The 13,461-nt window shown below is 41.1% G+C and overlaps 1 protein-coding gene across 1 annotated transcript in view; it reads right to left on the reverse strand.

Moving 5' to 3' along the window:
- Nucleotides 1-7,321, reverse strand: part of LOC135464191 (clavesin-2-like) — a 54,319-nt gene extending 46,998 nt beyond the window's left edge. Inside the window, exon 1 of the mRNA XM_064741696.1 lies at nt 7,092-7,321. Within this exon, the coding sequence (XP_064597766.1) occupies nt 7,092-7,224 (133 nt within the window). The 5' untranslated portion in view covers nt 7,225-7,321. The remainder of the gene's footprint in view (nt 1-7,091) is intronic.
- Between the last annotated feature and the right edge of the window lie 6,140 nt (nt 7,322-13,461).

Genomic DNA, 13,461 nt, shown 5'->3' on the forward strand with positions numbered 1-13,461 from the left:
TCCTGAACGATGCTAATGTCACACCATCAATTCCACGGGGACAATGACTGCCGCCTACAGCAGGACGGAGCATTTCCCCGCTAGCATGCTAGGTACTTAATCGCTAGCTGGTCCTCAATTTGTAATGGCCACGTCTGCACTTACTGCTGTCTGGCGCTAGACATCACTGGAACCAGACGAGTGTCTCAGACAGAACACCTCAAAAGAAAGCACATAAAACCACCATGTCCTCCCTGATAACTGGGAGACATCATTCAAGTGTATCACATGGAATATACTGTCCACTGTAAAAAGTTCCCACCCACGTCGCTGAAACTTTTTGTTTAAGCCCCCTAGCAAATACAAGAAACAGATCTTGATTTACACGTCTCTCTGTTTGTTACTTGTTACTGATAATCTCTTTGTGCACATGATTTTTCAAAAATTATTAGAGATAGGCCTTCCAAATTTTCCACACGTATTCCTACACACATTCTACCCATTGTAGACATGTTTCATTAGTTTATCTTTTCCAGAAAATGTGTAAATTTGTGGACAAGATATTATTAAAAACTTCCAAAACTCAACAACCCATTCATTGCAATCATCACCTTAAATACTAAATTTTTGTACTTAGATGCATTAATTTTTTTTAATTATTTTCCTAATTGTACAGATTTTGGACTTGGCTGATTGTTTTTCATTCAGGATTGAAATGCGTTATCTAATTACGAACACAATTTCTCAAAAACTGCTGGTATCTTGCTTTCAGACAGATCCAAATTGCAATGTAGAAACTAGTTAGTTTGGTGGCCTCCATGGCTCAGCTGGTTAGCACGCTAGCATAGCATAATGACCCAGGAGCCTCTCACCAATGCAGTTGCTGTGAGGTCAAGTCCAGCTAATGATGGCTTCCTTTCCAGCCGTACATGGGAAGATCTTCCAGCAACCTGCGGATGGTCGTGGGTTTACCCCGGGCTCTGCCCGGTTTCCTCTCACCATAATGATGGCCATTGTCGTATAAGTAAAACATTCTTGAGTACACACCAATCAAATAAATAAATACTAGTTACTTTGCACAAAAAGCATATTACCTCTGCAAAATTTCCTCTTTGAAACTGTTCTGTATATATTGTTAAATAGATTCCAAATACATTCGAATTATATACATGTAGTAGTCTGAGGCTATGAGAATGGCACACTGATTCGAGCAGTGTGAACAATACAATCAGTGTCATTATTCAACATTTTCGCATGTTTGCAACGTGTATATTCTACCATATTCTGAAGGCATTATTCCGTGTAAACTGCTAAAATTTCACTTTTTGTGAAGCTCTGAAATTGGCCAATCCAACCAAATGTCGTTTTGTCTCCTAAATCAACTTAATAAGGTGGATAAATTGCAATTAAAGTTGCTCTTTCATATGCTTATTAGGTTGTGGAATTAAGATACAATAATAATACAATAAGTTGTAATATTCCAGACTAGTTATTAATATATCACACATACCCGTAACCATGGTGATACTGTAACAGTTCAATTCCATTTAATAAATTTAATTTGCCCTTGATATTTTCATTCGGCAAGAATCTTTTTATACACTCGTAATTTAGAAGACAAAGGGAAAAATTATAGCAAAAAATTTGGAAAAGTAAAATACAAAACCATCATGTACAAAACGTTCTTCAAAGGTAAAGCCTGATTAGATATGAGAGTATTAAATAATCAATGAATATAAATTCATCACAGATCATTCGAGAATGAAAACTGTTCTAGTCGATTTTTCAAAGTTGTAAGCGATCAAAGATACAGAATATCCACAGACAGAAAACATCTGCTTTGTCCCAAATATAGATTGCAAACAAAATTTAATGGGAGTTTTATTGATTGTAGACAGGTGCTTTGAGAGGTATTTGCAAGGTAGGAATGCATGAATGATTATGACTTACAGCCAGATAGGAAGGTACAATGATATACTAATGAGAAAATGTAAATTTTAGCACCAGAGGTCATGTCTCATGACATTTATTTGCCTCCAAAGATGCCCTTTTGTGGTCAAATTTTTAGGTCCCTCAGGGCAATATAAATGGTTAAATTTAGGTCTCAAAAATATTTTCAGAAATATCTTGGAAAAGTATTGAGCTATGTAACAGAGAATTGAATGAAGAAAAAGGGCATACACCTGATTTAATGAAGAAGAACGGTTGAAAATGAACAGACCTAAATTAAGCCGTAGACATTCTGTCCTGACATGCTTGCCTGGTGTCTCTGTATATCAACTTTTAATCAGAAATTCTTAAGAGGCCATTGAATCTACAATGTTAGAACAACCAGAAAAAATCTGTTTCATCATTTGATACCTTTTAGGGGAGCTCATATTGCAGGATACCCTAAAACAGCCCAAATTACGGGAATAATGCCTGGTATATTTAACTTAAACGTCTGAAAACGCATTGTTCATATTTGTTTGTACCAACTGTATATTTTATCTTAAGTTAAATTTTGACACTAATATTTGGTGTATAATTAAAGTATTTATTTCTGGTTTTTTAATATTTCAAATTATTTTAGATCAACATAACCAACTAAAAGGTTTACCAAATCAGATAGTGGTATCTGGCCCCTGCTAGCTAGCATCACCTTCACCTGAATCCACAGATGCCTCTCAGTTAGCCACACTCTGTCCTGAAACCAGGTGATGTCTTTAGCACGACTCTACATGGCAAACCACTCATCTATTCTTGTCTGTGTCCTTCAGACAGTCTCCATTATACACCTTTGATGTCTGATCTAAACTAATTAACAGCATGAAAGCAACACCCAATGTAAAGGTTAGCTGACAGTCTAACAAAGGGGAATGGCTTTCAGTCTTTTATTAAATGTTTATACTTATCTCGGCATATTATGTCTACATGATATACCCTAAATCCTCAACAAACTTGACCAGGGTCCAGTGGGTCGAAAGTGTATTAGATAATACTGATATTTAAAAAAAATTTTAACTTTTAGCCAAACTCAACAGCCAATCCCATTGTCCAAAGCCAGAGCATAACAGTAGCAGATTCAGTTCACATTTAAAATAGTGTTACGCAATTATTTTGGGCTAGGTACAAAATTAAAGACTTGGCTGAAAGTTAAATCTGGAATTAAGTCTTAATTAAAATAGTTTTGAGGTTTTTCAACCGCCTCTGCGACCAATATTCTGAAAGATTGTGAGAGAACTAGGGGGTGTAGAGAAATCATTTGCAAAGTTTTATGAAGCCTGCATCTTAAGTGACACAAACAAATTATTTTTATCGTTATTTTCATCATAAATGTTTGCATAAATTCCACTGGAAACGGTGCTTTAGTGACTGAAAAGATTTACAGTAAGTAAACAAAATATCTGAAAACATAATAACATGTAAATTTAAAATTTTGTAGACTAAAATGGCCGCCATCGTATAAGTGAAATATTCTTGAGTACGGCGTAAAACACCAATCAAATAAATAAATAAATAAATAAATTGTAGACTAAAATGTATTGTTCAGGTAAGAATTCACAGAAATTATACATCTAATGTCTAGATCAAATAACATTCGTCTAATATGCAAAATTCAAATGCTCTCTGTGGTCGAATCTGAGGAGGATTTAAGGCAGGTGGCACATACTGCTACAACCAGTCTTCATAAAATATAACTTCATCCACAAGAAAACATTTCATTCGAAACATCTGGGTAATGCACGCACAATTAAAGCGTGCAACTGTTTCCAAGCAAAGCGAGAGTGCTGGAGCACTGATTGGATAATACTGAAATACAGACAACTTATAGGCACAATGTGAATTACACTCAACTGTACGTCATTCAAATGTCTCACCAAGAAATTTTTTTTTTCCCCCAGAAACTGAAACCTTTTCCTAGAGTAACTGCCCATCCTATCGGAGATTACAGTATACTCTGACTTCATTTCTGAGCCATCGAGCTCATGAATGTTTCATCTGTTATAAAGCTCAGACATTCTACATGTACAAGAGCTTCTTGTTGTATGGCACAGTATATCACTCGAATCTTGGGTAATGTCTACCTTTTGAGATGAAGGTGAAATCTATCTGTCAATGATGAAGAATCATTTATAAGATTTCCTGGATCTGGAACACCCCAGGACAACGTGTGCATAAAATTTCCCTAACCCAAATCCCATTATCTATAATATTTATTTTTATTGATTTGGTTAGTGTTTTACACTGTACTCAAGAATATTTCACTTGTACATGTATGACAGCAGCCAGCATTATGGTGGGAGGAAACCAGGCTGAGCCCGGGGGAAATCCATGACCATCCACAGGTTGCTGACAGACCTTCCCACATACCACTTTTTTAACTTTTGGGTGAGATACTGTATATAAACAGGTATATACACCTGGTCTAGTGTTGTCTTTTCCTTTAATCAGTCAATAGAAGGAACAGGGTCAGGTCGTGGCTGAGTGGGGATAAGTTTTGATCGCTATTAAGCACACAGGAAGTGCGGGTTTAATCATGTTCAGCTTTGGGCAGAGAATCCTCAAAATTCCTAACGCTGCATCTCTACTCTCTGAAAGGCCTCCAGCAGTGGTAATAATTGCTCCACAGCACCTATAAGGCTGCTCAGGTGGTCTTACTCGACATTTGTTGGCCATCAATTGCCTTCTACCAACGTGACAATCAAATGAGTTCACTCTCCTGGTGAAAATTTGTGTCACATACAAGAAAACTAGGTTTTCAATCAGCTGTCAAAAACTCAGCGGTTTACTCTGGGTCACACTCCGTAGATACAGATATGGGGCCTCTTGCACAAAGTGATCGTTGGCTAAGTTGATCGTAACTATCATGGCTACACATGTTAGAACCATTTACGATCAACTTAGCCTATGATCCCTTTGTGCAAGAGGCTCCTCATTATTATTCTGTCTGCATGATAGACAGAGACTTACAGCAACAAAGCTGCAGAGGCTACATAACAATATGGAGGGTTTCAGTTGTAGAGCGGGGTACCTTGCATCAAGCAGAAATATTGGCAGTATTAACTACAGGTATGCCTTGAAAGCCTCGCAACAAATCACTTTATTGAAAATCGGCGTATTTACTGAGCAGTAGGCCCTTACCTTCTTTCTATAATGTTTAGCCTCTGATTGGTGTCCAAACAACTAAATTACCTGTTCAGTTTAGCTGGGCTTTCACACTGTAGCTCTCCATTTATCATCATATAAAAAAAACAAGGTAAGATGCCGTTCTGAATCTAGGTACTCCTCCAGCCATAAAAACTCGCTGTCATTGACCTAAACTACACAATTCTTTACTACAGTGATAAACACCGAGGAAGCAAATCAAAGTCATACAGTTAAAAGCGTTAAATACTTCAGATGTTGAAAATATGACAAACAGATGTTGAAAACAATATGACAAACAGATGTCAAAAACAATAAGACAAACAGATGTTGAAATCAATATGACAAACAGATGTTGAAAACAATATGACAAACAGATGTTATACCAATATGACAAACAGATGTTGTAAACAACATGACAAACAGATGTTGTAAACAATATGACAAACAGATGTTGTAAACAATATGACAAACAGTCTCAATAACAATCTGACCTTACATAATTCCTACTGTATAGATTACCGGTAATCACACATCGTGAAAGTACAGAGACTGGCCGAGGGGGTTAGCACACCAGTATGGCGTAATGACTCAAGAGCTTCTCTGGCCAAGGGGGTTAGCACACCAGCATGGTGTAATGGCTCATAAGCCTCCAGGGCCGAGGGGGTTAGCACACCAGCATGGTGTAATGGCTCATAAGCCTCCAGGGCCGAGGGGGTTAGCACACCAGTATGGCGTAATGACTCAAGAGCCTCTCTGGCCAAGGGGGTTAGCACACCAGCATGGTGTAATGGTTCATAAGCCTCCAGGGCCGAGGGGGTTAGCACACCAGCATGGTGTAATGGCTCATAAGCCTCCTTCATCAAGGGGGTTAGCACACCAGCACTGCCCAATGACTCAGAAGCCTCCATGGCCAAAGGAGTTAGCACACCAGCACAGCACAATGACTCAAGAGTCTCCGTGGTCGAGGGGGTTAGCACACCAGCACGGCGCAATGACTCAAGAGCCTCCGTGGTCCAGGGGGTTAGCACACCAGCATGGCACAATGACTCAAGAGTCTCCGTGGTCCAGGGGGTTAGCACACCAGCACAGCGCAATGACTCAAGAGTCTCCGTGGTCGAGGGGGTTAGCACACCAGCACAGCACAATGATTCAGGAGCCTCCGTGGTCGAGGGGTTAGCACACCAGTACTGTGCAATGACTCAGGAGCCTCATTCGTCAAGGGGGTTAGCAAACCAGCATGGTGCAATGACTCAAGAGTCTCCGTGGTCAAGTGGGTTCGCACACCAGCATGGTGCAATAACTCAAGAGTCTCCGTGGTCAAGGGGGATAGCACACCAGCACTGTGCAATGACTCAAGAGCCTCCATGGTCATGGGGGTTCGCACACCAGCACGGCGCAATGACTCGGGAGCCTCCAACCAATGCAATCGCTGTGAGTTCAAGTCAAGCTCATACTGGTGTCCTCTCTGGCCATACATAGGAGGGTACATCTGGCAGCAACCTGCGGATGGTCGTGGGCTTCCCCCAGCCTCTGCCCGGTTTCCTCCCAGCATAATGATGGCCATCACCAAATACATGAAATATTCTTGAGTACGGCATAAAACACCAACCAAATAAATAAATAAATACTTTGATATCACAAAATGGACATGATGGTCAAGTTAACTGCATTAATCAGATCATGTACATGAAAAAGACAATATCACAATCAGGTTTCCAAACTGAATACCCTACTTCCTCAACTTTTCCCCATGATTACCAGCATGGGGTTGTTTTAAGCATACCCTGAGAGTATTTCTCTGCTTAGATTGTAGCATTAAAATACAAAAATTAAGTAGGGTAAACTGCATTTAAAGTTTGCCTGAAAAATGGGAATGGGGCATACATCTTAACAGAACGTAGTATGGAGACTTGTAGTAATTTGGTCTCAAGTGGTTATAAAGGCAGCCTGTAACTGTATACATTATAATGTAAAGTACTTACTGATGTCAGGTCTGGTCACAATCTGCTCCCGTACCGCATGGATACAGGACTGTCGCTTCTCGGGAACTTCATGGAGCTCTGTGAATGCCTTTTTCTGTAGCTCTGGGGAGAGGCTCCATCCATACTCTGCCATGCTGCCATGAGGACCCGTCCTGTGGTCCCCGTGTGCTGCCGCCTGACTGTCCGTCCCTCCCTCCCTCCGTCGCTTACCGTATTTGCAGACCTGACACACTGAATGTCACAGCCTTCCACCCTCAAGAGGGAGAAACTTCCACGTCAGCTGGCCGACTCGGCGGCAATGACAAAATCAATGCCTTCAATTAGAAAAAGAAACAAATCGAATTAGGGCCGCTGGAATGTGAACGGGGTTCCATTAGGGCTGTATATGGCATACATGTACATGTGTGTGTGTGAGCCCTTGCACTGGCAGAGCCCCTTAAACTCACAGTAAAGCTGAAGCTGGAGACGTTCTTACAGCCATAGGAAAGTGGTTGGTGGTTTTGTATCTGCATGTACAGGTTTGTGACAGACCCAGGCCCTCTGCTCAGTTCACTACACATAAAAGCTGTATAGATTCTTAAAACCGTAGGAATTTTGTAACTGCGTATAGGCCATGTTCAGGACAGCCCCTTGTCCGCTGCTCAGTTTGCTGTACATAAAAGCTGTATCATATTAAAAGTCACTTATGTTGTCGAACACAGCCACTCGTCAGGTGTCAAGTATCAAACAAGACACAGGTACATTAGGACTTCAAGCGTCCTCCTCATCTACAAGCGTTGTCTTGACAGGCCACGTGGACATGAGAATTAACTGTGGTCCACTTCACAACGTGCGCGAGTTGATGCAGCCGTGTCCTGCCTGGCAGAGTGATATGCTCAGTGCTGGAATCTATCACAACACCTCTTAATGCCTGGCAGTCTACCTGATGAGCAGTCAGCCCAACGAGCGTTGTCTTCTCCACGTATCTATGGTAACGGGAAAATTACAACAGTTGTTATAACATCAAAGCATGCCAAGCGAGCGGTGGACATATTCATAACATGTACATCAGGAAGCTCTTTCCTTTTACACATCCCCCACCCACCTTCACCATCTTCTCTCCCACCCTCAAGGGGGAAGTGGCATAAGGTTACATGTATCTTCACACCTAACCATTTATTCAATTATCACCACGACAAATCAGCGAGCTCTGTGAGATGAAGGGCTCTTCTCCTGCTCTGAATATGGTCGCAGTTATAATGCTGTATATAATCCCACCACGCAAGTGTGATAGCAAGAACTTTAATGATGGCCTGTCCAAAAAATTAATTTCAACACTAGTGCTAAGGTATCAAAAAGGCAAATTTCAAGTCAAAGAGCGCTTTAATGTAGGCCTAGATTACAACTTTACACTGTCATCACTTGGACATTCAGATTATAGTATGCAGCAATTACACAAGAAGCTGCATGCACTCAAATGTGGAAAAGTATTTCATCATTATGGCGATATGAGTCCAAAGTGTATAACATGTCATATGCATATTTGTCCTTTATTCAAATTTTTCAAAAAACTTCAAAACGGGCTGTTTTTGTAGTTGAAGTTTAGATTTCTCTTTGTAGTTGGTGTGGCTGTGTCTCTTCTGAAATAACCATTTTTAAATTACTTGTTGTCTCTTCTTTTAAACAAAAGTTCCATTTTCCTCATTTTCCTCGCATGAGATAATGGACATACACAGACATAAAGTCACTGGTCATACAAGTTATTCGTTCTCTATTGTTTCTATGCTCCATCACTTTTTATCTACAAGCTTTCATCGAACTAAAGAACCTTTCATTTGCAGTTCCATCCCTCAAGCTTCCTCGACAGTGGTTTTGTAAAACGTACTGTACTACTTAGTCTACAAGTGGTTGGCATGGAATTGTGCTATTCCGAAGGGGAAAAGGTAAAGGGGGTCTTGGGTGGGAGGCCAGCCTGGTTCTCTAACAAATTTCACTGAACAAACCCCAGTGTCCCCGAACAGAATAACAGTGAATATTTCATTAGTGTAAAAGCTCGCCGGATCAGAAGGCACGGGTCAGAGAGAACGACCAGTGGGTGGCACGACGCGACCCGTCAATAATTTACCAGGCAGCACCTAATATGTCCCACACGGCACAGCATATGGAAGGACGTATTAAGAAGGCAAGGGAGTCCACGGCAATCAGGCCAAACCAAGGTGCTTACTGTTCTTGTTGGTTTTGTGTCCCATTAGTTTTTTATTTTTTAAAAAAGCCTTAGATAAAAACAAATGAATCCTCCAAGGTAAAAGCTAAAAGCCATAACAAGCACATTTAAGTCTTTTTTATGCATTTATATTTATATTTATATTAACACACTGTTTGTTTTCAATACGAATTTTTGTCCAATGTCTGCCTCAAAATGTCCACATTTACTTAACAAAATACAATTCCTATGAATGCATTTTTTGTCCCCTTTAAGGCAGTAAGATGTTTTTAATCATTTACATTTTTAAAACAGGGAAGAATAATATGTCACAGCCAAAATTCTACAACACAAACGAAAACACCAGCGTGAATCATACATGTATTTCAGATGAAAAGTCACTATTGATCCTGACCTAATTGGGACCGATGGCATCACATCAGGGTTTTTGCCACCACATCAGGGTTTTTGCCACCAACCACATCAGGGTTTTTCCCACCAAACCAGGGTTTTTCCCACCACATCAGGGTTTTCCCCCTCCACATCAGGGTTTTCCCCCACCACATCAGGGTTTTTCCCACCACATCAGGGTTTTTCCCACCAAACCAGGGTTTTCCCCACCAAATCAGGGTTTTTCCCACCACATCAGGGTTTTTCCCACCAAACCAGGTTTTCCCCACCACATCAGGGTTTTCCCCGCCACATCAGGGTTTTTCCCACCACATCAGGGTTTTTCCCACCAAACCAGGGTTTTCCCCCACCACATCAGGGTTTTTCCCACCAACCACATCAGGGTTTTTCCCACCAAACTAGGGTTTTCCCCACCAAACCAGGGTTTTTCCCACTACATCAGGGTTTTTCCCACCAAACCAGGTTTTCCCCACCACATCAGGGTTTTCCCCGCCACATCAGGGTTTTTCCCACCACATCAGGGTTTTCCCCCACCACATCAGGGTTTTTCCCACCAAACCAGGGTTTTTCCCACCAAACCAGGGTTTTTCCCCCACCACATCAGGGTTTTCCCCCACCAAATCAGGGTTTTCCCCACCAAACCAGGGTTTTTCCCCACCACATCAGGGTTTTCCCCCACCACATCAGGGTTTTCCCCACCAAATCGGGTTTTTCCCACCAAATCAGGGTTTTTCCCACCAAATCAGGTTTTCCCCCACCACATCAGGGTTTTCCCCACCACATCAGGGTTTTCCCCACCACATCAGGGTTTTTCCCACCAAATCAGGGCTTTCCCCACCACATCAGGGTTTTTCCCACTGATCACACACAAAGTGTTAGATTCCATTATCCTAAATGCACATACAGAGACGATAGATCGGAATGAACTATTTCAAGAAAAAAAATACTCTCTGGGGCATTACTGACCACCATAAAATATGTTTTAAACCATTTTACTCCTCTTAAAAAATTCTAAATAAATAAATCGAATTATTTTCTTCAACAGTGTTCAGTGGTCTTTCATCTGATATATACTTCATTTTAGTATTTTCTTTGCCTTTAATCAAAAAGAAAAAAAAGTCTCCCGGTAACATGCTGTGTTTTGCAGTGCATCAATCAATGTCTGATAACTTAACAGGTTTCAATATATGCCAGGAACTTTGCCAGGAAAACATCATATAAAATCTGAATGGCCTGACCCTGCGGAATAGGACTACGTTAGGATTTAGCTCAAAATGTAACACGCAACCCTGAGGGCTATCATTTGAAATTCCGAGAAGCTGATAACTTGTGAACTTGTTGTCACACGTCTAAAAATGAAGAGGTCATGGCATACTGGATCACTCCTCTAGACTCAGTTTTAACAATATCATTTATTGTCAATCACATTTTCACATAATTTAACCTCGAGGATGACATTATATGCTAAAATCAAATATCATCGCTTTCAACTGGCATAATCTGGTCATATCCTAGTCCTGAGGTGTTTATTGGATCCTAAACAAACTGGGTGCCCATCCTACATGCACCCACTCCTTCGGAGGTCAGCCCTAAAAATGATCCTGCAAGATACTGACATCTTGAATATTCTCCAAAGATGTTTACTGGATCCTAAGCAGATTGCCTGCCCATCCTACATGTTATACTCAAAGGTTTTTGGATCCTACACAGATTGGCTGCCCATCCTACATGATATAATCAGATGTTTATTGTGATCCTACATAGACTTCCTGCCTATCCTACATGTTAACCTCACGTTTACTTGATCCTACACAGATTGCCTGCCAGGGGCCTCCGTGGCTCAGTTGGTTAGCGTGCTAGCACAGCGCAATGACCCAGGAGTCTCTCACCAATGCGGCCACTGTGAGTTCAAGTCCAGCTCATCCTGGCTTCCTCTCTGGCCGTATGTGGGAAGGTCTGCCAGCAACCTGCGGATGGTCGTGGGTTTCCCCCGGGCTCTGCTCGGTTTCCACCTACCATAATGCTGGCCGCCGTTGTATAAGTGAAATATTCTTGAGTACGGCATAAAACACCAATCAAATAAATAAATAAATAAACAGATTGCCTGCCCATCCTACGTTATCCCCAGATGTTAATTTAGTCTTACACTGATTGGCTGCCCATCCTACATGATATAATCAGATGTTTATTGGATCCTACATAGATTTCCTGCCTATCCTACATGTTAACCTCACGTTTACTTGATCCTACACAGATTGCCTGCCCATCCTACATGATATAATCAGATGTTTATTGGATCCTACACAGATTGCCTGCCATCCTACATGTTAACCCCAAATGTTCACTGGATCCTACACAGATTGCCTGACCATCTTACATGTTATACCCAGATGTTTATTGCATCCTACACAGATTGCCTGCCATCCTACATGTTAACCCCAAATGTTCATTGGATCCTACACAGATTTTCTGCCCATCCTACATGTTATACCCAGATGTTAACTGGATCCTACAGATTCACTGCCCATCCTACATATTAACCCCACTGGATCCTACACAGATTGCCTGCCCATTCTAGATGTTAACCCCAGATGTTTATTGGATCCTACACAGATTCCCTGCCCATCCTATATGTTATACCCAGATGTTAACTGGATCCTACACAGACTGCCTGCCCATCCTACATGTTATACCCAGATGTTAACTGGATCCTACAAAGATTCCCTGGCCATCTAACATATTAACCCCAAATGTTCACTAGATCTCACACAGATTTCCTACTCATCCTACATGTTATACCCAGATGTTGATTGGATCCTACACAGATTATCTGCCCATCTTACTCTGCCACAGCAGTTAACCTTAAATATATTCCTGTAGGATGTGTATATATATATATATATATATATATATATATATATATATATCGCCATCCTAAATCTTCTCAGATATTTAAAGGATCACAAACCACACTGTCCACACATCTTACTTAAGTTGTCAACTCTAACACATGTAGATGTAGCTGTATCCATGTCACCCTACTAATACATTTATATACAATATTTATCAGCAATTAATTAATTTGATCCTAAGGTTGGTGTTTTTTTCACTTTCATTTCATCGTGGCAATGACTTTGCAAGGGTGATACCCCGACTGAAAAAAAGGGGGGGGGGGATTAGGGCAGGGGGAGGCCTGCATGAGTCACAACATTTCCCATTTTCTCATTTTATCATTAATGAGGGCTTGAAATAATAATGACGGCCTCAATTGAGCCAAAAGGTAATCACAGAGATGACTTTGTATCTTTTACAGTTGGGGGGGTGGGGTGGTGGTTGACGGGGGGGATGGGGGTTGAGGATTGTGGAATCTGTGACCGAGGTAGTTAGCGTGCCATCACAGTGCAATGACCCAGGAGCCTATCACCAATGTGGCTGCTGTGAGTTCAAGTCCACCTCGTGCTGGCTTCCTCTTCGAACATACGTGAGAACGTCTGAGGGCAATCCTTCGATCGGAACACTGGCCGCCGTTGTAGAAGTACAAAATAAAACTTGAATCAAATACATAAATAAACATTAAACATGTCCATGCTGATTTGTGATGATTATAAATGAAATCCTATACATTTCACACCTTCAAATCCTCTGACCTTGGATGACCTCAATTTTTTTCAAGTTTATTACTCTGACCCCCTGTGGATATGTGTACACAGACCTGTCGGGGAGGGTCACCAATTGATAATTTTAGTGTTACTGACAGACAGTTATTGTAGACTAGTA

This window comes from Liolophura sinensis, chromosome 3 (genome assembly GCF_032854445.1).
Source record: "Liolophura sinensis isolate JHLJ2023 chromosome 3, CUHK_Ljap_v2, whole genome shotgun sequence".
In the NCBI taxonomy this organism is placed as follows: Eukaryota; Metazoa; Mollusca; class Polyplacophora; order Chitonida; family Chitonidae; genus Liolophura; species Liolophura sinensis.